General features: G+C 40.5%; 1 protein-coding gene and 1 long non-coding RNA gene across 6 annotated transcripts in view; one reads left to right on the top strand and one right to left on the bottom strand.

Annotated features, from left to right (window-relative positions):
- Positions 1 to 1143: 1143 nt before the first annotated feature.
- LOC114067225 lies at positions 1144 to 13580 on the bottom strand. 5 transcript variants are annotated; one of them, XR_003573348.1, is made up of 5 exons: positions 13232 to 13580; positions 6801 to 6873; positions 5761 to 5873; positions 2331 to 2401; positions 1144 to 1901 (listed from the first exon to the last, which is right to left on the bottom strand). It is a non-coding gene; the product is annotated as an uncharacterized LOC114067225 (long non-coding RNA). The 5 variants fall into 5 exon arrangements; XR_003573346.1 differs by lacking the exon at positions 2331 to 2401; XR_003573347.1 differs by lacking the exons at positions 2331 to 2401; positions 13232 to 13580 and adding an exon at positions 7535 to 7692.
- An 8597-nt stretch (positions 13581 to 22177) lies between these two features.
- The window catches only part of CA8 (carbonic anhydrase 8), a 55962-nt gene continuing 50707 nt past the window's right edge, over positions 22178 to 27432 (top strand). The window contains exons 1-3 of the mRNA XM_027902516.1: positions 22178 to 22311; positions 22656 to 22847; positions 26634 to 26758. Coding sequence (XP_027758317.1) covers positions 22233 to 22311; positions 22656 to 22847; positions 26634 to 26758 — 396 coding nt within the window. The 5' untranslated portion in view covers positions 22178 to 22232. The remainder of the gene's footprint in view (positions 22312 to 22655; positions 22848 to 26633; positions 26759 to 27432) is intronic.

Below are 27432 nucleotides of genomic sequence, written 5' to 3'. Positions count from 1 at the left end.
CAACAGAGAACTCACACTGAATTGAAAATCATCACAGGTAATTGGAAAGAAAAGGTCTCTATGTGCATGTTACCTTCATTTAAGAAAATGAAATCTAATCTACACTTGATATCACTGGAGGTAAACGTTGGAAATTCTGAACCTCTGAATTCATTTACAGGAAGCTCAGGAAATCAAATGTAGACTTCTGTAGTCATCCTTACCTGTTGTTTCAAATTTTCCACTTGTTTAGATAGGAAAAAGAAAAGGAAAAATTCACATCAATTCACCTCTTGACGACATATCATTTTAATGGCGCTCACTGACAATATTTCAAAAGCTGTGCGGGCTGGTAATATCTACATGAGGGAGAACAAAATTTCAAAACAGTCATTATAGCTGCAGTCTAGAGCTTCCTTTCCTGAGAGACACAAAGAATGGACAGCAACGGCCCCTGAAGATAACTGAAGAAACTGCAGATCCTCATGTCTACAGACCTTTTGTTTTGTGTTACTGTGACCATGCTTATTATTTCCATGGTGCCCAGGAAGCCTAAGCAATGGTGAAAATCTTATTCTGTACCTCTAAACAACTACATGGAAAACAGACTCTGATTCCACAGAACTTTTTGAGAAGAGATTATAAGATAAGAAAGATTGTTTTCAATACTGACGTATAAGCATACCCAAATACACCCTCACAAATACACTATTATTCAACCCAGAAACGTGTTTTCCAAGCAAATACAGAAACATTTATATTCACATAAGTATATGGAGCCATGGTCTATCTTCTGCTTCTGAAAATTCAGCTCTATGTACATGGAGGTGGAAAATAACAGCTGTGAGGGAAGGAATTTGGAGTACAAATGAACACCAGACCCAGCTGTAGATTTGCATTCTTTGACATCTGGTGCTGACTAGACATGGGAATTCTGTGGCAACATGAGATTCTATGCATCTGTCAGCTAAATCTAGCAATTCTCTTTGGGACAATTGCATAGATGAGGTTGATCTCAGAGAGCTGTTTTAAGCCAGAACAAAACAAAGGAAGAAGACTGTATCTGATTTGTACCCACAATTTGCAGAGCTGGCTGGTTGCACGAATCGGGATCTCACATCTGTTCTACAAGAATTTGGAGACCCAACATGTTTGACTATTATTGAAATATCATAATAAACCCAGACACTCAAGGAAAAGAAGGGTTGTGACCATATGAAACAACCCCTGATTTGACTTAATCTTGTTCTTAGCTTTGTAATTTTACCTCATTCCAATAAAGCTGATTTTTTTTTTTTATATGAGAAAAAGTCTTGTGCCTTATGCCAACACAGTTTTTCTCACCACGGTTTAGATGCGAACGAAGCAACAAGAGCACCAAAGACATTACACATCATTATACATTTTAAATCCTCAATTTAGGATATACTGTTGGACACTACACATGGTAAATCATCACTGCAAAATGAAATCACCGATTCATGAAATTTTATGTTAATCTGTACTGCACAGTAACTCTCATTTTTAAGGGAACTACTTAATTTAACTGGATGCCTCCATTGTATGACTACAGGATAAACAGATTTCACAAGAAAGTGTTTAACCTCTTTCCTTATAACCCTGGATAACCAGGAGTGGGTGTGGACTGAGACCCGGTGGGGATGCTGTGAAGTCTGTGGCTGTGACCTTTCTGCCTCAGACATCTGAGACCACACAGGGCAGCAGTGCTAATGAATGTGCCCTTTCCTGATGAACTCATGCTTCACAGTCCCTGCTATGGTATATTGCATAATCTGGGGCGATGTAAAATGATTGGCAGTGCGGAAGATGAAATAAGCCTCCTTCCTTCCTTCCTCATCTTCCTCTCAGATAGGCTGCTTGAATTGCTTTTGTTTTGGGATGACCCTTGTTCCAAGCGATTTCTGCAGCAAAAGGAAAGCAAAAAGCCTTTTTCTCAGCTACTGGTTGTAGATCATGTATCTGGACTCTTCAGACATAAATCAACAGAACCATTTTTATGCCGTTGCCTAGTCCCCATTACCTGCACACACCAATCAAATTTAAGCCATTTTCAGATGCAGTGATTGAACAAGGTCTTGTGTTAGAATTTTTTTTTTAATGGCAAGTGCCATTGTGCTTTTGCCATGAATATGTGAAGAAATACTCTGAACTGCTTTGGCTCCCAGTTGTCTCTTTGCAAAATAATCTTTATGCTACACATGTGGTGGCAAAGGTTTCCATAATACAGCCCCTGACTCCTTTAATTACATCTTACTATGTCGTGAATGATATAATGCTACTAAAGCTCTTAAATACACCACATTAATGACAGCTATAAATGTAGATATTACCTTAGCAGTGCTGTATGGAGTCTGGTATGCTGAGTAGAAGTCCATAATTTTCTAAAAATACACTCTTGTAACTATGAAAGAGACACAGGTGGAAAGTCACCAGGAGAAAATAGGCTTGGTTGACAACTTGTGGCTGACAAATGTTAAAACCAAATTTCTGAGAAATTCTCTGTTGGTTATAAATCAGGCATGAGAGAAACTTTTCTCCCTCAAGACAGCTGCCAAGTTTTTGCTCTGGACACAGATGCAGTTTCTTAAAAGACAGAATGTATTTACAGCCTGTAAGATACCTGCTGTTTTTCATGCTGACTCTCAACAAGCAAGCAATAGATTTTTTTGTTTACATTAGAAAGTGTTGGCATGTCTGTGTGTTTGGTGTTTGTGTCCATGGATGTGAATGTAACCCTTGCATATACTACGCAACCTGTGTGGGGCCAGGATAGGTGGCATTCTAGTCATGTAATTAATTAAGTCTAGTTCACCCTAACGTGCAAGTCCCAGGGCATGCACCCATCAACCTTTCTAAAACTGGAGCACAAGATTACAACACTGACACGCCTAAGCAAGGGACTGACATTAACCTCGTGCTACATTTAAATCATTCCAGGCAGTCTGTTTTGAATTTCTAAATGTTGCTGTACTGTTCTAATGAGTTAATCCATTTGGTATCCATTTCCTCCTGTCAGCTGCTTTTGGAAAATAAATTGTGCATTGTTATCTTAGCCTTGTCTATCCTATTAATGGTTTAGGAAATGCAGCTGAAGATTATCTGGAGTTTTCTATGGCAGAGGTTGACCTGTGGCAATGGGATGATCAATCACATCTTGAAGGAGTCAGAATCTGCAAAATGCTTATTCATTTTTTTTTCAGTCAGCAGTGCAGATTTTTTAAAAAATGTTTTCAACCATTTGTGCAGAGGGGTAAAAACAAAATTGTTGGCAAGAATTTTGAAAAAACATCAATTTCAGTGTGTAAATGTCATCTACCCAGTGAAGGTGAATATAGCAATATACTACAAATTCCACATTTGCCAGCAGTATATTAGGAGTCTGCTCTATTCCATTCTTGTTTGATGTTAGCGATTAAATTGACAATACCATGATGATTTCCCTGTGCTTTCATAGTGTTGTTAGTCTAGGTGTGAGTGGGAATGGATATAATGCATCTACCCCACAGTGTCTGCCAGCAGTTGCCCAGGAGTGTTGTCCAGGAGTCTGGGTTACCAGAATGCTCCTCTCACTCGGCTCCATGGTGCATCCTTCACCTGTCTCCTGCTTCCCAACACTCTGTTAAAGACAGCAGTATTTGTATCATCTAATTCACTCTGGTAAGAAGCACTACTGTTAACTGGTCCTGCCTGAGTTTAGAAAACAAAGCTTGCTGCGGTGCCTCTGATTCCTCTCTAAGAACTGGAAAAACTCCCACAAGAGTGGGAGCAGTAGCCTTCCCTGATCTTTCCAATCCCCCCCCACCATTTCCAAAATCTCACAGTTTTTCTTTACACATCTTCCTCAATTTCCTAGCAAGCATTTCAAATCTGCTATCCTAGGATGATTTCGGCAACTAATTTTTAGAAATGCCTAGATATCTTTTCTCCCTGGTGTTCTGGCTGTGTTGCCTGTGTCAGCTTTTTACACTGTGCTGTGTGCTAACCCCACTGTGGCACTCAGTACAGTGTTACTCGCGCCCATACTTTCCCTTCTCTCCAACCACAATTAGATCATCTCAAAATATCTGTACTGCTCAGAGGCTCTAGATTTGATGTGAAGGTTCATAGATTAATTTAGCACAACCAGTTTACCTTGGGATTTAAACAAGCTGCTAATTTAACAGCCCTGAATCTTTCTGGCTGTCCCTGTGCTGAAGTCCTATGCTTCCCATAGGATCTGTGGGAATAAGAAGTGTATAAAAAGAAAAAGAAGCACAAAATTCTTAGCCCTTCAGCCCCTTATTTCCCTGTGACTTTCAGACAGTTCTGACTTGCACACTGGAGAAACTCAGAGTTATTTTTTTATGAGAAACAGATTGAATGTGCAGGTTTTCATTGATCTTGGTGCAAGTGAAGTTCATGTCCCTGAAGAATCCCCAAAGACTCTAACACATGGTGCCAAGAATAGTCAGGACCTTGTACTTGAGTCTGTTTTCTCTTGCACTTCTGTTCTCGTCAGCAGGTGGTGGAAAGACCTCTTTATTTTCCCTCATTACACTTTTGATTATTGCAAACAACTTTGACCGTTCTTGCCCTACTTTAACTTAAGCCACTGAAGTGGAGCCCTGAGTCGCCCCTTAATCCTGAACTGAGAGTTGAGCAGGAACAGAAGCTGCTTACACAGTAGCAAGGCAGTCCATACTCTGAGAAGGAATTCTCTGCAGCCACAAGTGGCATTGCCTGAACACAATCTTCACCAGCACCGCTGTGATGCACAAATCCAAGTCGGGCCAAACAACTTGCACCCTGTGCACATCTGAACATCCATTTTCCCAGAGTGTTTCACAGTGAATGTAAAAAACCCCTCCCTTGTTGCTGCTGGTGACTCTTGGATCACCTCATTTGCCTTGGGTGGCCTGCATGTGCCTGGCTTTTTGCTGGTGTCTGTGGATAGCTCATATTTTCCTCAGTATCAGAGAGCTGCAGCTGCACATCTGCAAGATACTCCAGGGAGAAATGGATCACAGTTTGCTGTCTGTAAATAGCTTCTCAAATCCAAGATTTTTGAAAGAAAACACTGTCAATGTTTTTATTTCACTTCTATCATTATTTTTACAACTTAGTTCAATTTTAACAACAATAAAAAATGTCCTGTATTCTCTGTAACATAAATTGGTGCAGTCTCACAGAAGTCTGGGCAACTGCAACAAATATGCCAACAGAGAATTTGGCCCATAAAGGGAAAAGAAGCCTTGATAATGCTATACTCTCAACATGAACATTCATTTTCCTTATTACTTGTCCCAAGAGATCATTTTCTTTATTCAGAACTCCAACTGCAGTTTTTGCTATCAAGAATATTGCTTTTAAACAGGAAAATAAAGAGTAAACTATGATAATTTTCAGTAACTATACTACTATAGCCTTAATTTTCAAGTGAAAACATTACCAAACTCAATTTCAGATAACATTTTTTTATGTGCAAACCACTGTTGATATTAAAACTTCTATTTTAGGTTGCTAGCAAAGAGAAGAACAATGTGACCCATTTAAAAACTGGCTCACAGAAAAATATTAACAAGCCATTTATTGCTACTATTTAATTTTGGTGATAAGCACCTTTTGATAGAAACATTTCTTTGTTACAAAACTAGCAGTAGCATAGAACATATTTGACCATAACCCACGTGCTTTGCAATAGTACTGAGAAAGGACTTTCTGTTTTTTGCCAGTTGTTTGGAAAAGAAATCTAAGAAAAAAAAAAAAGAGGAAAATGCTCACCTTTGAATTCTTCAGTAGATGGAGCCTGATTTTTGAAATTTCTGGAGTACTGCAATGGTTGTATACAGGCTTTCTGGAAGAACAGGTCAGGATGGTGAGCAGGAGCAGTTGCCCTGTATTTTAGAGAGAGAGGTAGGGATGTGTGAAGCTCTGCCATGAGCCAGTTGACAGCTTATGGGTCTGGGCTGGCTGGCAGATTGATGTGGGTGACATTGGTGTGGGTGTCTGCTACAGATAGCTCGAAGTAGATCAGGCCTCCTTCAAGCAGCCAGAAGAAATCTCATGTTTACCAGCCCAGGTACTCACAGAAATCACTGACAACCCTGATATGTGTTGGAGAAGCAAGACAGCAGGGCAAAAGCAACCCAGGAGGTTTCTGAAATGCACTGAAGGGCAATTTCCTGATAGAGGCGATTAGGGAGGTGAAGAGAGGAGATGCTCTCCAGGACCTGACTTTTACAAACAAAGAAGAACTGGTTGGGAATGTGAATGTCAGCACCCTAACCACCATGGCCACGGGGTAGTGGAGCTCAGGATCCCAAGAGAAGACAGCAATTTAACAACCCAGGATATTGGGAAAGCAAACAATGAGCCTGTTCAGGGACCTTCTTGGAAGAATCCCATCCCAAGACACCGTCCTGCAAAATAGAGGAGGAGTTCAGGAGACATGACTGATTTTCAAGCACCACCTCTTCCAGACTCGAGTGTTCAGTCTCCACCTGCAGGAAGTAAAAGAAATATGGGATGAGGACTGCATAGATGAACAAGAAGCTCAAAGATAAAAAAGAAACGTTCAAGAGGTGAAAGTAGAGTTAGGTGATATAGGAGGAATACAGAGACATTGCCTAAGCACACGGGAATCAAGTTAGGAAAGTCAGAGCCCACTTGGAATTGAATCTGGCAAGGGATGTGAACAGCAAAAAGAGAGGTTTCTTCAGGTACTTCAGCAGCAAAAGGAAGACTGGAGAAAATGCGGATCCACTGCTGAAGAGGGAAGGGGGCATGGTGACAGAGGACATGGAAAAGGACAATATTCTCACTGTTCTTTTCTCATTGGTCTCTACTGGTAAGACCAGCCTTCAGGTCTCAGATCCCTGAGATGCTGGGAAATATCTGGAATAAGGAGGAATTACCATTGTTTGAGATGGACCAGATCAGAGAACAATTAGACAGCTGGGCTGAACACAAGTCCATGGGACCTGATGGGATGCAACCACAAGCACTGAAGTAGCTAGCCAATGTCACTGTGAAGCCACTCTTGAAATGCCATGACCATCAAAGGAGATTCCTGAGGACTGGAAGAAAGCAAATGTCACATCTTTCTTCAAGAAGGAACTACAGACCAGTCAGCTTCACCTCATTCCCTGGGGAAAGTATTGAACAAGTAATTCTGGATACCATTTGCAAACTTGTGAAATTCAAGAAGTGATTAGGAGAGTTAACATAGGTCTAGGAAGAGAAAATCATTCTTGACCAACCTGGGAGCCTTCTATGTCATAGTGACTGGTCTGTGCATGAAGGGAGAACATTGGATGTTGTGATCTTGAGTATAGCAAGTTTTTTGACACTGGCTGCTGTAACATCCTCAGCGGCAAATGCAGACTAGGGTACAGACTAGGTAAGAGGAGTGAAGAGTGAGACTGAAAATTGCCTGAACTGCTGGGCTATTCACACTATGATCAGCCACACAAAGTCCACCTGGATGCTGCTTGCCAGAGGTGTACACAGGAGGTTGATACTGGGGCCAAAATGGTTTAACATCCTTTTAAGTTACCTGGACTGTGGGACAGAGTGCACTCTCAGCAGGTTTGCACTTGATACAGAACTGGAAGGAGTGGCTGCTACACCAAATGTTTGCAAATGGAGAAACAGGCTGACAGGAACCTCTTGAAGTTCAAAAAAGGGAAATGCCAAGTCAAAGAAACAACTCCAGGTACCGTAGGAGCTGTAGGGTAAACTAGCTAAAAGCAGCTTCAGTAAAAAAGATCTTCTGGGCTGTACTTGGAAGAGTGTTGCCAGCAGGTCAAGGGAGGTGATCCTGCCCCTCTGCTCAGTGCTGTTGAGGCCACAGCTGGGGTGCTGTGTCCTGTTCTGGGCTGTCCAGGACAAAAGAGATGCAGAACTACCAGAGAGAGTCAAGTGCAGGGCCAAGAAAATCGTTAAGGAATTGGAGCATCTCTCCAATGGAGGAAAGGCTGAGATAGTTGGAGTGATTCTGCCATGAGATAAGAAGCTCAAGAGGATCTCATAAGTGTGAATAAATACCTGATGGAGGTGAATAAAAAGGATAGAGCCAGTATCTTTTCAGCGGTGCCCAATGACAGGACAAGAGACAACATGAAATTCCACTTAAGAAAAAGAATATTTAGTGTGTAGGTGGTTAAACACTGGCACAGGTTGCCCAGAGAGGTGGTGGAGTCTCCATCCTTGGAGACATACAAAACACAATGGGACATGGCCTTGAGCAATCTACTTTAGTTGACCTTGCTTTGAACAGGGAGTTTGGACTAGTTGCTCTCTAGAGGTGCCTTCTAACCTCAGTCATTCTGTGAAATCATTGCTTATATAATAAAACAAAAAGTATTATCTCTGTAGGAAGCCCCATGTCATAGTCATGGGTGCAATCATGCTATCCTGCTGCTAATAAGTACTGTTAGAAACAATTCATGTATAAACCTGCAGGGTGTAGGATCCTGACATTCAGGGGGACAGCAGGGACCTTTTGGCACCTCATTCTGGGGCAGATGGGGGATGCTTTGCTGCTCCTCACCAGCTGCATTCCTTAGAGGCTGGGCTTTCCCACCCCCAGGTAAGGAGCACAGTAAACATCACGACCTTGGTCAGTCCAGTATGTTGGAGAGAAGGAGCAAGCTGCCCGTGGGGAACAGCTGCCTGTGCTGGCACTGTGGTACCTGGGGAGGTACCTTTTCTCAAGGAGAACCTGCAGCTGATTTTTCCAGCCTACTTTCTAGACCTTTTGTGCTGATCCCACAAAGCACAAAGGGAATAGAGCAGGGCTGGGAATATGTGTGAAAAAATATCTCTCCCAGCCTTTTAGATACTGAACAGAAGGAGAATGTAACAGCATGACTTTTGCACCAGTTCCGTAGAGATAAAATCACTTTTGAAAGCAGTTTTTTGGTTGTTTAGGAAAACTAATTTTCTTCTCAGTTTTGAATTAGACAGTAATTTTATTTTCTCTTCAACTTCCTATTATTGTTGTGACTATTATCAGGAATGAATTATTCTGAACATCAAGCATAAGAAGAAAGCTATGCTTTTTTTCTTTTTTTTACACCATCCTTTTAATAGTAAGTTTTGGCCTGGATCACTTACTCTGTTTAGGATTAATGCATTCATGAGCCTTATTTTCAGTAGCTATGAAGAAAAGACATTTTAAACCAAATTGAGGTTGTTGATATCTTCTGTAATGCATTTTTAATGTATGAGATATTGTAAGGACCAGAAAAACATTCTGTGCTCTGCAATACAATTCGACAACAGAAAAAAATTAAAAAGAGAAAGTAAGATAAAAACAAGCTAACAGTATATGGAAGAGGGAAATATACAGCCATGCTGTTAGTGTCCAGTTGGCTAATTTTATTGGGATTTCCAGCATATGAAAAATGAATATGATAAGTGATGGGGGGATGAGGATGTTGCGATATTAATAAGAATGTAATTCCATAAGAAACTGTCTTGTGATTTATAGCTAATAATATTACTGAAATGAGGCTAATGAAGAAAATCAATCCTATATAATACATTTTTGTAAGTCTGATTCTCAAAGCATTTCTGATGGAAAAAAAATAGATTTGTCTTCTCCTCCCAGCAATCCCTGCTGACATGAGAAGTCTCGCTGAAATCAATTGAAAATCAGACTGGGGAGTAAATAAACCTCTATGGATGCACTTCTGTTCTGCCTTGCTTCTGTAGTTCCTCTCCCATGGCAATGTCCTTAGAGCCACATTTTCTGTAAGAAAACTGCTACAGTGCACCTGGAGTGCAGCTATCGACCTTACTGCTGTACTAGTAAACTCCACCTGCTATGAAAGTTACCTTTGGTCTTGCTGACTTGGGTACTAACCACAAAGGATTTGCTGTGCCATACCAGTCTTTCCAGACCTTTGGGTATTTATGCAATAAGCTGATCTACACTGCACCCCACACCGCTTGGTTTTACTGAAATTAGTGCTGGAGAAAACTAGAGGAAGGCAAGCTTCATTGTTCTTACCCATTCTGTAGGAACACTTCAGGCTGCAGTGCATGCTTTCTCACCCCAGCCTGCCTTCATCTAAGTAACTGAAATCAGCTTCAGTGAGATTTAGCAGATCCCTGAAAATGTACAGTTATGCCACTCTTTGTGTTCCTTGCCTGCTTCATTCCCCATCTTCCTTGTAAAGCACAATGTGATTTATAACATGTATCTTATAGCATTTGGAAGATCACCTGTTTCTTCAGAGAAATTTCATGGGGCATATTTAAAACCACAGATGTTTTAGAAATACTGGCAGTCCTTTGCTTTGCTTCAAGTACAGACTCATAGTTCTCCTTATGAGGGAATGTCTACAATGAAATTACTGATTTTGTGAATAATTCCGTGGATGCTAAAGTGTGACTGCTCTTCTTGGTGGACTGTGAAGAGAAGCTTCCCCACATATTTATCTACTCAAGCCCAAGACCTTCCTCTTCAGGATTCTGGAAATGGGCATACTGGTAGAGCTTTCTGTTTCTGTCACCATGCTTATTTAAGTCAATAACCTTTTTGATGTCAGAGAGGCAACATAAAATCTTCTGTAAACAGCCAGTGCTTACATATTTCCTCATCTCAAGAACCTTGCTGATACCTGATTTAAGACCTGACATATCCACCTCACCCAAATACTTAAGTAGGCACAGATATGTGACAGCAGGGAGGTCTGATGTGAAGAAAAGGATGCAAATGTAAAGTTGGATTAAGGGTGTAGTGCTATGCACAAAATCATGTCACCTATTTTTGTGGGCGTGTTTTTTTTTTCCCCCTGTATCTCACTTCCAAGCAACTGTGGAGGTTACCAGCATGAGGCACAGGAGATTATGGGCAAAAATGTATTTGTACTATTAGATGCTTGGAAGAACTGAAGTCTTATCTGAGCTTGGTGAGAACAGTATGAGATCTGACAGGGACTGGAGAAACACCTAAGACACAGCTAACAAGAGAATGGCTACTGGTTTCAAAAGAAAAACAGTTGATTATGTTTAGTCAGAAAAGGAAAGATTTTAGTTAGAGTCTTGACTGGTTATTTGTGTTTGAGGTTACTTATGAAAACTACTTAACACAGAGCAGACTAGATCCTGGCACTGTTGTGCTGTCATCACTGTAAATTCATTAATGTTTCACTGAACTGCAGTAATGCCATTAGATTGCCCTGTGTCACATGTGTTGTGTCTATGAATGCTCTCTTTGTCTCCCTGCATAGCAGGGAAGGTGAAAGGCACTGGAATTAACTGATTCTTCAAGCCAAGAATCTTTGTAATCATAAATAAAGTAAGTCCCTTCAGCTTAACATTCATTGCCTCCTTTCTCATTTAGAAACAGATGTCAGCACAAGGAGAAGGCAGGTGCAGAGTCTCTCTTTCAGCTGCTTTTGAAGGAAAGCAGGAAGTGAATAAGTCACAGGGAGCTGTGTTGTACGTATCTTTAGAAAGGCATTTATAGCTTCTAGATACATTTCTGCTAATGAGGGTGTGAGATGCCAGCTCTTTGGAAGATGCAGCATGCACTGTCGCACTCTCATCAACTCTGATGGATGCAGTGTGTATGGGAGTATAATTTAAACATGAGGGTACGAGGAATTATTTAAGTTGCCACAGAAAGTACTTAAGAAAAAATGTCTAATACTAGAAAATGTCTAATACTAGAAAATGTCTAATATTAGAAAAATAGCTGCCTTAGTTGAATGCTATATAAACTACAAAAATTCTTATTAACTGGAAACCCCCAAATGGATGCTCTCCATACATTGCAGTACTGTCTGAATCTGCATATAAGTACCCTGAATAGTAGCTGTAAAGTTACAATTTACTACAGTGTCTAACTCCTGAACCTAATGAAGGCCACAAACTGATTGTTGCCAATCATATTATTAGTGTTAAAGGTAGAAGCAGTGTGATCTGAGAGCATGTTATATTTGGGTGCATGTTAAGAATCTGACTACTGCCATTTTCCCCCTTAGGCAATCCAACTTCCACACAAAACACTGTCATTTTTTAATGAGGGCAAGATCAGACCCAATATGATCCATAGCTTCTACGAGATGCCAGACTGAGGTGAGTAGAAAGGGATAAACAGCCCCATAGTCTCTCTCTCTTCTCTCTCCACATCCATCGAGTGAAGCTGATTTGAGGTGGGTGGAAAAAACACTATTCTTTGTAAAGTGCTGGCACAATATGCCCTCATTAGCAACGCATGCCCACTTTTATTGGCCACTCTTGCAGTTCCTCATCTGAAACACTATGCTGCAGGCGTTTTGCAGAGTGTTTGGGATTTTAACTATGAAAGGAGAAACTAACCAGAAAAACTCCTGCAGCTTCCTGGGCTTGAGGCACTGCATAGTCTGGCATGGATTTCACTTTCCCCGTGACACTGAAAAAGCACTAACCTTCCTGTCACAGAACAACTTGCTTTGGTGCTGCATGCTAGCAAAGATGCTCTGTGATAAACAAGCTTTTAATCTTGTACTTCCACACTTTTCTTTAGTAAATTGTAACTTGACAAAGCTGTGTGTTGATGACTGTGCCAAAAGCCTAGCCCTGAACAGAGATGGTAAAAAGAGAGAAGGAGAGAAAGTGCTCACAGGAAGCACACAGAAAAATTGTGCTTTAGAAGCTTTGTCAGTGCTTTGATTTAGTGCCATCAGTCTTGCTGCAGCAGGCCTTCTACTTAGTGCTAATGCAGACAGTCCGGGAAAACTTCAAAGAAACTATAAATGATGTCTTGCCACCTGAAAAGAATCTTCCGCCTCCCTGAATTCTAAGGAAGGATCTGCCAAAGCAACAAGCATGCTGGGATTCAAGAGGAGCCTGCCCTTTCGTATGATAAGAACTGTAGCGTAATCAAGGTATATAAGTAGCCAAATATCAGCATTAGATTTTCAGGAAAAAGCCCTGCTGGCTCTTTCCATATGACACCAGTCCACATGTGTCAGACAGAACTGCTGGAAATGGGCCATCTTCAGCATGAAAGGAATACCCAGTGCTCAATGGTATGCTTACAAACCCAAGACAGAGCTTTTCAGGGCCAAAATGAGATTTTAAGTGCTTAACAGGAATAACAATAATAGAATTTAGGAGCATTTAAGTTTGCTATAAGAAACGCTGACCCACAGCTGGGGGCTAAAAAGAAGCTATTTCAGAGAAAGTGCTTAAACAGAGTTAAACAGGTTGGGAAGCAGCACAGGAGTGTAAGTAGAAGAGGATTTTTTCTGCTTACCTGAAAGTCATTTTGTTCCCTGAAACATTCACAATAATCCGTCAGTATTGCCCTGTCTCCTGGTGCCACTCTGCCCCTTTCCCTGATGAAGAGAGGCTGAGTTTATCTGCTTTGCTGATGCAGACACAACAAAGCACACTATGCTATGAACTAACTCCCTTCCTGTGGAACAAACATTAGGAAGCAGCTGAAGAGATATTTAAAACTCCTGTGTTTCAATGTAAACCAGAAAATGCCTTTTTTCAGATTCTTAAACAGGAGGGTGGAGACTGTGAAATACAAAATCTGATTGAAAGAATAAAAAGTCTGATATTAAACTCTTCTTTTTAGTGAAGAAGTCTCCTCTGATGCCTTCCCCCAGGCCCTTTTCATATAAAACTGTTGTACATGGATGTATTGCAGGACATATAAACTATTAGGTGGGCTATTAGAGCCCCTGGATAAATTATTGCATGGAAATCTGGAGTGTTTTGGGAAAATATTTCATATTCAGTGTATGAAAGGATTTTTATTTTTAATGGCAGCTGTTTGATGTTGTTCAGTGGCTTGGAAAGTTACCAGTCCATTTGCATTTCTGAATAAAAGCATTTCTGTGTCTGTAAGATCTCAATTTTTTGAGCCTGAGGATCCAAAGATAAATTCCTTTAGTGGTTCTTTTTACCAGATATCTGATCTGAGCCAGGTATTACTACATTATTTTTTTATGTTATCATCACCCTGGAAGAATATTACTTTAAGAAATCAGTGTTCAGTGTTTCTATGTGAAACATTTAAATTAGAAGAACAAAATCAGTTTCTTATTCCTAGTTATCTTCATGAAACATGATTAATGAATGATAGAATATAAATCTGAATGGAAATATCTCCTTTTCCAAGGTTCCAGTTAAACAGTTTTGAATTGCAAATCTGAGGATGTGAGCTAAGCGTCTTTCTAGCAGCATTACAGTGCAGTCTCACTGCCTGTCATTTCCTGTCTGTCCTCCCTTTAAGTACTTGCTCCTTCATAATTATTATCTGCAGTTGGCTACTGGACTTTGAAACTGCAAATTGCTTTCCATATGATTTGTTTCCTGCTGTATATACTTTGAAATCATACTGTTTGTTATCTGTCACTAAGATTACAAGTGACATGACTTAAGAGGAAAAAGGTAGAAAACTTTCAATGAAAATATGGAGCTCTTTACTGACTATAAAATGTGACAAAGTGTCAAAACTCCGTAATATGAAAAAAAAATAGAGCAGCTGTACTTAGAATCTGGTACTGATTCAGTGATGAATAGAAAAAATGATTAGAAATAAAACCAATCATAAGTGAAAAAAGGAGTAAACAAATATTGATATGAAGTAGAAATTGCAGGCTATAAAAATATGGATGAACACTTTGGGGAAAATCCATAACCGGGTTTCATACAAATAAGTAACATTTTTTAACTACATTAATAAGAGAAGAAACACAAAGTCATTACTTGCTGAAAAAGTGCATTTGTTGATGATGACAAAGAGATAAAATATTCATAAATATTTTGAGGGTTTCATGCCTGGAGAGGATGTGCCTACAAAATGTGTGGTTAAAGAATTTTGTATTTTATTAGTAGCTAAGTGGTACACGAAATTGCAAAGTTAGGATTTTAAACTCTAATTTAAATCTATATGCTCACACCCTGAAGTTCTATAAGAATTGGCTGAACAGACCTTCAGTCTCTTCTGCAAATTTTAAATATATATGGGAAAATATTATAAAATTTAAATAATTTTGGCATTATACAAATATTAAAGAAAAAAGAGAGAAAGGAGATAACGTAGCTAATTACTTTCTGGTTAGTCTGACAAAAGTCACAGGAAAACTACAAAATACCATTTATACGGGACTAAAGTCACAAAAACTTGATGTAGAGAACTACAATTAATGCTAGTGACAATAGTTTTACTGAAAGTATATCTTGTCAGAGAAACATACAATGAGATTACAGATTTTGATGAGGCATATGATTTACTAGTGTACAAGATTCAGTTTAAAAATAAACACTAGGACTCATTCAAATGAATGGTAAAATAAAAGGTAAAATGATAATGCAGTCTGTCCACATTCTGTAGACTGGCTCCTGGATACCTTGACTCAGGAAGAGGATTTAATGTTTACACTAAATGGCAGCAAAACACAAGATTCAATATTTGATTCAACAGCAAAAAAAGGGGGAAAAAAAAGGACTAATGTGAATCCTTGACAGGAAGATAAAAAAGAAATGAATGAGTACAGAGTAGTGAAAACAAAAGCTACACAGAACAATTTTGGTGTCAGTATTTAGATCACATGGGTCAGTATATAGATCACACAGAGGTGACCAGACTAAAGGGGGTGAGTACATTAGAGAGAAAATATAAAGCAATAAAGGCTCTTCTGTCAAGGCAAACAAGCATAATATGAACCAATGGCTGAAAGCTAAAGCCAGAAAAATTCAAATTAGAATTAGATACCCATTAGCTAACACTGAAAGAGATTAACCACCTAAACAGCTCTCAAAGTAACGAATTCTTCATGTCTTGATGTCTTCAGGTCTGGCATTTCTGGAAGATGTGTTGTGGCTAAACGCAAGTTATTATTTACTGATGGCCAAACAAGTAACTTAATACATACACTTTCATTAAATGTAATAGCTTGTGATATAGGAAGCCAGACTGCACTCTGAATTTATGATTTCATAGCTTTACCAGAAAGGGGCACATGAGCACTTTTTCATCTATGGATGTTTACACATTGATAAGCAAAACTTAGTACAATGAATGAAGAACTGACACTCCTTTCACCATCATTTTACATACTCAAGTATCTTGTTATTCCCTTGTCACTTGATCCTGATCAGTGCTTCCCCTTTTTTACAAGCTTCTCAGATGAAAAGCCAACACCTGTAAGCCAACACCTGCTTGTGCTCTTCTACTGAAAAAAAATTGATCAGGCCCATTATTCAGCTCCTTTTATTTTAAACAGTAGAAGATATTATATATTTTCCTGATTCAGTGCTTCTTTTTAAAATGTTTAATTTGCAAGTAGTGGATTTAACATCTATCTACTCCCAGAGAGCCACTCCTTTTCAATAGCTACTAGATGAAATTCATAATCCTTCAGGAATCTCATCTAATGTTAAAGATCTGAAATCATTACAGCTAGGTAAATACATATTTATCATCTCCTTATTGCAGATTTTCCCCTTGAGTGTCTCATCTTCTTCCTTGAATTTACATCTGAGTGTATCTTTACTTCTGCTTCCTTCCTAAAGAAATAAAGAACTATTTACATAGGAGTTTTGCCATGTCAGATCCCTTGATTATCATTTGCATTCTGTTTCATTGTGTTTCAGAGACATCCTATTTCATCCTTTAACTCTCTTTTTCTTTTAGCCTGACAGGGGAAAAAAAAAAAATCCCACTTCCCTTCTACTTTTCTATTGTCTACAGGAATTCAATTTTGTGCTTACTTTACTTCATCAGCAGTTCCTGTTGTCTTTGCCATTTTTTGTAGTTCTTGACACATTTTTTTCCCAGGGCTAGATTCTTTTAGGGAAAGGATCTCTCTCCAGGAGACTACACAGATTATTCTCTGGGTTTTTTATTATTTTTTCAGCTTCTTTTTGACTGTAGTATTTTTAATCCTTAAAAAAACTACTTCCTATTTCTTGAGTTTTCCTAAAGAACTTGAAACTATCTTCCCATAATTTTAGTGTCCTCTAGCTTAATATGTAAATTCTCATGGACAGTCATAATAGTCACATTTTACACATTTGAACACTGGGAGAATACACACTAATTATGCCCATCAGTTTGTAAGCATTGGCCTGTTCCCATTTTCCCTTCATCTCTTGTGCATGTAAGAGGTTTATAGCTGTCCTGTAGAAAAACTTGTGTACACACTTTCAGATCAATGTGTTGATCTTTTAATTCCCTCCCTAAACCATGCGTGTTGTAAAGTGAAACATGAGGAGTGTGTGCAGGACTAGTCTTCTATCCTATTAGCTGGCGAAACCAGGAAGCACAAATTTATACTTAAAGATCTTAAAACACTCAAGGCCACTGAAACCACCCTTTTGTGTGGATGAAAGGGGAAACTGGGATTCAGTGGACATATTTTTGCAATGTTTGCATGATGGTATTTGCCAGTGTAAACCTGACTTGCAAACATACGGTGTTTTTCACTGTGAACCGTTTCTTTTTGCTATAAATGGTCCCTTTATTGAAAATGGTCTCCCTTTACCTTTTCATCTTGAACTATTTGAACTACCCAACCATCCTTTTCCTTTTTGTAACACATTACTTCAGCTGCAGAAAAAAAAACAAGCAAATGATATTATTCCAGGAATACTGGAATATTATTTCTTGTAATGAACTAGTTTCTTTTAAAACATGTAGAAAGATTTTCAATGTTGTTACATATAAGCTTGTGCTTTAATAGTCAAACACAGAAACTTTCTGCTTATACTTCTAAATTTGGAAAAGAATAAAACATACTTGAGAGAGTAGCCTGGCAAGAAATAAAGATAGAAACAAGACCAGGAGAGAGATGATTGCTGGTCAACCCCATAGCCAATACAGGACACAAAATAGGAAGTCCTATTTACTGGACAAACTAGATGTTTTTGGGTCCCTTCAGTTGCCTATCTCGCTGTATGGACATTAGTTTTTCTTTCAGAACACCTTGGTAAGAGCTGAGATTTGGCTTAGAGAAGCATAAACAGACTCTAAATTGCCTCAAATGGAATTCTCCAATATCCCACAGAATATTTATCTCCTTATCAAAATATTAAGTCCTATGTGCCCTCAACTACTCTACGTTGGCAAGGTAATAAAGAAAAAAGTGGATAATAAAGGAAATATGATCATCTCACAGTTCGAATTTCTCATCCCTTGAATCAGAGAAATAACTGTCAGTTCTATGGCTGGGAAAGAATCCTGCAGGTAGAAATGTACAGTTTAAAGTAACTTGTATGTAATTCTGGATTTTTTTCCTGTAGATTTCTTATTAACCTGTACAGTTGTCTGCTTTGGACTATCCCTGCTGGAGTGGTGAAAGCAGTAAGTACAGTTGTGGAAATGTAACCTCTTAAAAAATGTTGCTAGTCACTAGTGACTATTTACACATATAAATTGCACAGTTTTTGGATGGAGAATTCTAGTTCAGGCCTGGTTTTCTGAGTATATACAATTTAAGGTGTTTGGGAAAGGTATATTGTCTGTTGAAGAAAAATCAGGGACTGCAGAGTGAATAATAATATATATATATATAGGAAACACTAGAATAGTTGCTTGCAGTCTTTCCAGGATTAAGTACTATATCAACCATGTTTCAAAATGCCATTTATTGTTTGTTAAAAGGAATGTCAGAGACTACACTGCTTCTGAACTTCTGTCCTGTGAGTTCAAAGAGGAACTATTAAGCCCTGGATCTGTGCCTGAGCTTTTTTTTCCCTGGCATCATCAAAGGGTATGATCATTAATCCCAATTAAACAAGAAGTCAGCAGGTTCCACAGAATTAAAGACTGAACTGGGATTTGGGAGAGAGGTGCCCTGCTCCTGTTTCTGTTAGTGAGGTATTACGTCACTTATGAAGGTCCTGTTGGCTGGGCTTCTCCTACTTTTTGCCTATCAGTTTGACAGTAGCTTGAGGACCATAACTGTGCCTCCCTACAGATTTTTCAATGTGCTGAGCCATCATGAGCAATGAATTTCACAGAATAGAGTGCATTTATATGTATTATAGCTATATATTTAACACCTTTTCATAGTAAGTTCAACTATTGGGAACATCTACACAAAAAATTTTAGGTGTGCCTACATCATTGAAGGAGATCAAAGCCCACAGATTTTGAACAAGGCTTAGATTGTGCCACTGTCTCTGATTGTCTCAATCCTTTTACTTGAAGCTGGGCTCATAAATGAAGGAGTTGGTTTGTGCAGAGATTGGTCAGGTCAATACCTGCATTTGTGGTTGGAGTTTAATGGAAGAGCTCTGTTCTGTGCTCATTTCTTTGTGGAGAGACAAACTCCATTGTTACTTACACTCTTCACCACTAAAGAAGTTGCAGGAATCTCCAGCCTAATCTAATCTGTTGATTAGATCATGCTATGCCTGACAGATATTATGGAAGGAACAGGATATATGAACAGAAAACTGCTCAACAGACATATGAGAATAAAGAAATGCCAACTATTCAGTGAGCTTTAGTAGTATTCAGTAAACTTTTTTATGTCTAATTTTGCAGAGACATATGGAAAGAATGGAAAGGTTAAAAGGAAGGGCAAAAAATATACATTGCTTAGCTCTTAAGTTATGAATGGAAACCATCAAAACTATGGAAAACCGTGAAAAGTGTTTATTGCAAAACAGGAACTCACAGGTCTGATAATGTTGCCCCTCGTGAGCACAAAATTCTAGACATCCCACAGGAAAGCTACTGCAGGAAAGGACTTAAGAGAGGGCACAAATGAAATACAGTATTTTAAGGAGTAAGGGAATGAACCCAACCTCCTAGGACTGATTGTTTTTTTCCCAATATATGAGACTCTGAACAGGAAAATGAACTTTCAGTCAAATGGACCAGAATCAGTGATGATTTAGGGGAATGCTTGTTTTTTCCCTATGTGGTTGAGCAATGATTCAAAGGGATTGACGTTAATAGAAGCAGCTGGTGTGGGTTTAAGACACGATTAGGGGATAAAACTTAACAACTAATAAAGACAATTTGGTTTGGGAGGTGGGTATGCATAGACAACATCATGTCTCACGTGACTAAAATGTATGTTAAAATCTGATTTTTCTGTTTGTACTGATGTCAGGTTTTCACTATATGAAAAATGCCTATTTGCTTTCTTTTTTTTTTTTTTTTTTCCCTCAGTAAGCTGCACCATGGTTGTAGTTTGTTTGGGTAGTATATATTCTTCTCAACCACCAATAGAGAAGAGAGTAACTAAGGATGCTGCAAAAGGAAACCTGTGTTTCTCTTCTGATCTTGAAAAACCCCTAACCTAGTACATTCTGCTTGTTTTGTCCTATTTTCTTTTCACCTTGCATGCAGCTCAGGAACCAGTACTCTCTTGCTTCATTAATGAAGTTTCATTTCAGTCCTTCTCCTTTCATCTCACATTCACACTGATGATAATTTCTGCTCCCATGTCAGTGCTGCACAGAAATCACAGGTACTGCTGCTGAGTTGGGGAACACTGACGCGCAATGAGGTCCACACCTAGATCAGACCTGGTGGATCAACAGCACAGGATCAAGATGTTATCCTCTTGGGATACCAGAATGCAGGAGGTCTGGTCACTGTCTTTAAGTGGACAAGGATGGTAAGCAAAGGGTATTTAGCCCTTACCATTATGGCAATGCTACTTGACTGCCTCTGTTACCTTTTCTGGTTGCTGTCAGGGATTTCAGACTGCCAGTCCTGGGTTCCTGTTCCCCTTGCATTCACTGATGCAAGTGTTTGGACTACTGCCTAGAAGAGATCTCTGTAACAGAGGTCCCTTCTGTTCCTTTTTTCCCTTGACAGAATGAATGTTCCCTAGTTCCAGACGTGGCTTTTGTCAAAGGAGGAGGAAAGGTCCTTTCATAACCTTGAATTGAAGCATCTTTGTGTTGGGGAGAGACTTTTCTCAAACCCCACCTCTTGTATAATCTGCAGGAGGAGCTGATGCCACACTTCTGGATCTGGAATAAGTGAAGAGGTCTTTGTAAAGATGTTTCAACTCTCCTTCAGGACCAAAGGGACAGAGCTTGGCTCCCTTGCTTATTCAGCGGTTGCCTTACTCTCATGAGGGTCTCCATCCCTGCGTAGGATGGGCACAGTGCTGTGGGGTGAGGAGTAACCACAGAATCACAGAATGGCTAAGACTGCAAGGGACTTTTGGAGATCACCTTGTCCAAATCACCTGCTTAAGCAGGGCTGCCCAGAACAAGTTCCTCAGGACTATGTTCAGATGAATACCTCCATGGGTGGAGACTCCACAACCTCCATGGGCAACCTGTGCTAGGGCTTAGTCATTCTTACCATAAAAAGTATTTTCTGGTGTTTAAAAGGAACCTCACATTTCACTGTGCCCATCACAGCTGGTCCTGTTACTGGGCACCACTGAAAAACCTATCTCTGTTCTCTCTGCATATTTCATTTAGGTATTTGTATGCGTCTTATGAGGTCCCCTTGAGCCTGTTCCTCTCCAGGCTGAGCAGTCCCAGCTCTCTCAGCTTTTCCACATGGGAGAGGTGGTCCAGTACCTTAACCATGTTCATGACCCATTCTTGAACTCTCTCCAGTAGGTCCATGTGTCTTGTTCTGGGACAGCCCAGATTTAGACCCAGCACCCCAGGTGTGGCCTCACCAGTGCTGAGCAGAGGGGCAGGATTGCCTCCCTTGACTTGGTGGCATTGCTTTGCCTAATGTAGTCCAAGGTATCTTTCACCTTCTTTGCGGCAAGGGCACACTGTTGGCTCACGTCCGACCTGATGCCCAGGTGTGCATTCCAGCCAGGCGGCCCTTAGCCTGTCCCGACGCCCGAGTTGTTCCCCCCAGTGGCAGGGCTTTGCCCTTCCCTTTGCTGAAGTTGCTCCCCCCGGGCGCACAGTCCTCCTATGCCACAGCTGGAGGGGCAGCGCAAACACCCGCTTAACCAGGCGACGGGAGCAGCCCTCGGGGGAAGGCAGGGAAGACGCAGGGAGGACCAGGGGATTAGCATCCTACGGGAGACCCCAGCGCGGGCAACGCCTGCCATCTCACCCCTCGCCCGCCCCACCGCGCCTTTAGGACAGTGACCGGCTGCGGGCCTCACCCGGCGGCGACCCTGCCCCTTCTCCTGCCCCTTCCCCTGCCCCTCCGCACGCCGACAGCCGCGGGCGGGGGCGGGAGGGCGGAGGGAGGTCCGAGCCTTGGTGCGGAGCGCCGCCAGCCCGCCTCGCCCCGCACACGCTCACACTCACACACCGCACACCCCGCCCGGCCGCTCCCGGGGCGCCCGCCCATGGCTGACAGGAGCCTGATCGAGGGCGCCGAGCCCCCGCCGCGCCGGGAGGAGGCTCCGGAGTGGGGCTACGAGGAAGGTGAGGAGCGGGAGGCGGCTCCACCGAGGAGAAACTTTGACCGCGGCCGGGGGAGGAGGAGGCGGCGAGGGGATTTCGGTGGCGGAGAGAAGGAAGGTTCGCCCCCTCGGCCGCCCCGAGGTGCGGGGAGCGGGGAAGCGCCGTCCCGCAGCGGGGACAGGTTTGTCCCCGCCGCCGGGAGGGCAGCGCGGGGCGGCGGGAGCGGGGCCGTGTCCGGGTCCGGCGGGCTGCGCTGCGGCGGAGCAGCCCCTGCCCGCGCCGGGGGCTGCGGGCGCGGAGGGTCTGGCTGGCCCACAGCTCAGGGTGCAGGGTCCCCCCGTAACAGCTTTTCCCTTGTGCCTCAGGAGTGGAGTGGGGGCTGATTTTCCCCGATGCTAACGGGGAGTACCAATCGCCCATTAACTTGAACTCGAGAGAAGCTAAATATGACCCCTCGCTCCTGGAAGTGCGTTTGTCACCGAACTACGTAGTGTGTCGTGACTGTGAAGTGATCAACGACGGGCATTCGATTCAGATTGCCCTGAAGTCAAAATCAGGTATGCTGAAACACGGCCTTGGTTTTCCCTGCTAAAACTCGTGTTGCCTTAAGACTCACTGTACCTTTGTCTTGGGAGTGTAGGAACAGTAGCTTTTCCCAGCAGTGAGCAGTTGTGCCCATTCGAATAGTCAATCCCATTGCTTCAGAGCATGTCAAGAATTTCTTCTTGTGGTGGTGTCCTCCAATTCACTGGCATTACAGCTGTCTGCATTCAGAAGCCATCCAGCCTGCTGCTAAGACAGTATTGTGCCAAATTATTCTGTACAGCTGGCAAGGTTTATCCTTGGTCCAAAGACCAAATAAGTTAAAAGAACTTTTTCCATTAATTTGAGTGGGTTCTGAGTACTAAGTACAGATTTGGACAGCTTAAGATAGGTACATCAGTTATACATGCTCACAGTATTGATGAGGACCAGGTAGCAAAGTAGTCCTTGTTTCTTAAAGGATGACATTTTTGGTGTCATTCATCAAATATGAATTAGAAGCAAACATTAAAAGAAACAATTCCAACTTAGGTGAAATTGCAGTATCTTACTCGACTTTTCAACTGGATAAACTATTCTGTATGAAGGAAGGGAGAAAAGAGTCCATTGTGCTTTCCAGCACTATGGTAGTTCTTATTGTGTGTTTGGAAGAGCATCTATGTTATTCTAACCAGTCTTAGCTAGTAACAGCCTTTTGGGGGCATTTAAACAGCTGAACATTGTCAGAGTATGAGACATTCCAACTTTTATTTCCTTCTGATATCCCAGTAATACTTGGAACTACAGCTGTGCTGAGAGTGAGGGAGTCAGTTCAGTTTTACACTGAATTTTTTGAAAAGGAGGGGTTTGTTATTTTAATAATGATGCTTTCCTTTATAATTGCCTTTCTTTGATAATTTCCATGTATTATTGCAACTCATTTCTTTCCAAAGAATTTTGCAGATTTGCAATAAAACAGAAATATTTTATTTCCAGTCAGTTTTACTGCCTTCATAAGAAGCAGAGCTCTTTTCTCAGGGGATAAGGCTCTCCCCACAGGATCAGGAATTCTTGAATTCTCCTGTGGAGGACGTGAGAGATACCACAAATGACCTCATCACTTGCATGCCAAAATGCAGCTCCTTCAGTCCTACCTTTCCCAAGGGCAGCTTGTAACTTAGTGGCCATAATTAATAAAATGGGACCAACACACCTAAATATGTGTGCAAAACCACTAAAAGAATTAGAAGAAAGACTTCTTTTTATGCTTGAATGCAGTGTGATGCCAGACAGAAGGGTCTTGAATTATAAGAAAATGTGAAATAGAATTGAAGTTGATGACTGAGGTATGGAATTATGATTTAGGAAATCTTGGCTTAGTTTCAACTTTTCCTTAGGTTTCATGTTACATGATTTCCCATTCTCCACTTGTAAGATGGGAATAATTTTTCCAATTTTGTGAGGGAGAAGGCAACATTTATTATCCCTACCAAGAGGAGAAAAGAGTTAATAAGCTGTGTTTGACCTAGTATTCTGGCCAATTTTCAGGGATTGCGGAAACTCCTGCAGTTTTGTTTCCTCACAGGGGATCTCTGATGACAAATCCATTTGGCCAGATTATTTTGATGTGAACTGTTGAGCATTAAATGCTTTTGAAACTCTGTCCAATTAATGTGCAAGAGATCCTCATCTACTGTAATGTTAACAGTCAAAGGAAAACTTCTTTATGGGAAAAAGTAAACTGATTAAGATACATATTAAAAATCAATTTGTCATTACTGGTGATTGATTTTATCCTTTAATTTAAGACACGCAGTCCATCTGGAATTCCCAAATCCTTCTCGTTATTTAATTGCAAACATTTTCACGGGCTGCTTTCGTTTTGATGCTGGTACATGTGTTATGCATTAAGTGGAAGAACCATGACCAACTGTGTAATGGAATTCTGTATTGAAAAATGCTTTAGAGCAAATCCTACTAACAGAGAGACTTCTCTTAAGCCAGCAGTGGATTGCACAGTGGATCATCGTTTCAGAAACATTTTCTAATGAGGCTCAAAAATTGCTGAAAGGCAAAGTGAAGTTAAAGATGTTTCATACATTGACAAGAATCAAGATCTAATGAAAGGCAAAGGAAAGATAAACTTGCTTCATGCATTAAAATACTTTTATTGTGGGATCAATGTTATAACTTAAGCTTTGGAAATAAACTCTGCGGAGCTCCTGGAGATCCATGACTACATCCTGTAGAGAACATTTGTTCTAGTTAGTTTTCCTGGGAGCAATATTTGAAAACAGAGAACATGCTAAATTTTCCTAAGAAATAGCACTAATTGAGTATCATGATTCTTTTTATTTGTCCAGATTTCTTTAAATACTTCAACTTGTGCTTCCCCCAGTGTTCATCAGATTTGTAGATTTTCCCTGTAGGGGATATGGGTATAGATAGAATGCAGATAAAACAAGACTAAGTAGAAAATCTGAATCTATACATTTAGGAAAATTCATTTTAGAAATCCTAATGGCTGATAGATTAGTTATGAAGAGTTATTAAAGGAAGATTAATTGGAATATCTGACTTTTTTTCCCCTCCAACCTAATTGATGGTTATGAAAACCATAAATAATCAGTTTTCTTTCAGTTTTTTATAGTTCTGTATCTTCAGTTTTGTTTATGTACAGTTGCAATATGATTCAGTTGCTAGATTGTTTTAGTATCACACTATGTCTTGTACTCCCAACTCAGGCTGTATAGTTTGTGTAGCAAAATAACTATGTTATGGAATTAATTTCCTAAAGATGTAGTTTATGCAGCTAAATAATCCTTATTAATTATCAAAGATTATAAAAGATTCATTCCAAGCCCATGAAATGTAAGTTAAAATGTAATGGATTCTGGGGAAGACTGTGAGTGCCCTTAAATAAAATCCAGCCTTGCCTAGAAGCCAGTATTCAATTTTAGTGGGAAGTTACCTCCAATGTGTGGCATAATATTTGATTTGAAGAAGATTCAGAAATCCCTGGGCAAAACATTTCCCCTGATTAATTCCATAGTAGTTTGGGCCTCATGATTGCTTGCTTTTACTACTTATGGTGGAAGTCTCCATTAATGCAAAAATATCGAATTGCTATATAATTTTTTTTGTGTGCCTGCGTTGAAATTGTGGACAGATGCTTTTAAGAAATTCCAGATGTTTAAAAAAGTAAAGTAAAGAAAAACCTTGGCTGCCTAGAAGCAGCCATTAAGCTAAATGAGGTATGTCGTTGCTGCTCTGATGAGTAGGTCTGATTATATTTTGATATGGAGGCATTCTGTATCTCAGAAGCCTGACAGGTGGTATATGACTGAACACCTTTACCTAGAAATGTATTTGTAATCAAAGTTTTCTGTCAATTTCTGTGACTCATAACAAATACAGGTGATGGAGATCAAGCATTGAACTTTCCCAGTTCAATTCAGAACCCCTGCCATCTGCACAGGGCTAATATTTTGTTAAGAGCAATAAACTTATTCGTTCTTCTGACTGGTAAAGGTCCACTTTTTTTTTTTTGGTGGTGCCTCCAGCTGTTCTGCATCATAAAACAAAGAGTGCATATGGCAGCAGTTTCAAGTAACTACCTCAATTCATGTTCTGTACCTGCCCAGTACTTTGAAAGTAAAGGTCTAAAGTCTGTCATCTTCACTCCTCCTCTCCGGTACCACTCATAAAAATGAAGCTTGCTGCAATCTGCTCATTGTGTTTGGAGAATACAACGTGTTCTCTTCTTCAGGGGCTTCTCTGCTTTGAAAGTCAAGTTCCTTACCACTTTTCTTCTTTCCCAGTGTTAATAGGTGGGCCATTACCTCGGGGACATGAGTTTGAGCTACACGATGTTCGATTTCACTGGGGGAGAGAAAACCAGCGTGGTTCTGAACACACGGTTAATTTTAAGGCCTTTCCTATGGAGGTAAGAGCGACACAGCACTGCATAACACTCGCAAAATGCAAAAGATTTTATTTCACAGTTTGAATTCCTGGTAGTCTGAAAGAGAATTTCTCATAGCTCAGCCTGATTTATATTTCAACCACAAAGCTGTCTTCCTGAGGTGTGCTTTAGTGCAGGTAAATTAGGATATGCATCTGGAACAGAATGCCTCCAGCACTCATCCCACTGTATGATTAATTGGGCATAAAGTTAACTTGAAGAATTATTAACTTTTTTTTCCTATTAGTGTTCTAACAAGATCTGCCATTTCAACACTTCCTATGTCACCTTGACTAATAGCTATAGATGGGGGGAACTAGCCACTGGAAATATTTCTATGGTGAGTAATAACAATTAGGGTCAATTTGGAGTAAGCATAGAACAATTTGTTCATGAAATAGTTTTACATACCTGAAAACTGAAGATTATGTGATAGTCCTGTGTATGCTCTATAAGATATAAAAGAATTAAAAGATTTTGAATCACAAGCAAAATGATGAGGTAGTCTGAAAAAATTCAGCTGCTCATGGGGTTTGTGTTCCATTTAGGCTCCTAGGCAACCCAAAATGCTGTTTCTCCTGCCCTCCAGCAGCAGTTCATCATATTACTTCCCTTCCCTTCCCTTCCCTTCCCTTCCCTTCCCTTCCCTTCCCTTC

This window comes from Empidonax traillii, unplaced genomic scaffold (assembly GCF_003031625.1).
Source record: "Empidonax traillii isolate 1590-97213 ecotype Southwest subspecies unplaced genomic scaffold, ASM303162v1 scaffold883:size360155, whole genome shotgun sequence".
Classification (NCBI taxonomy): domain Eukaryota; kingdom Metazoa; phylum Chordata; class Aves; order Passeriformes; family Tyrannidae; genus Empidonax; species Empidonax traillii.
Note: the sequence above shows the minus strand (reverse complement) of the source record. Positions and strands in the feature narration are given on the sequence as shown.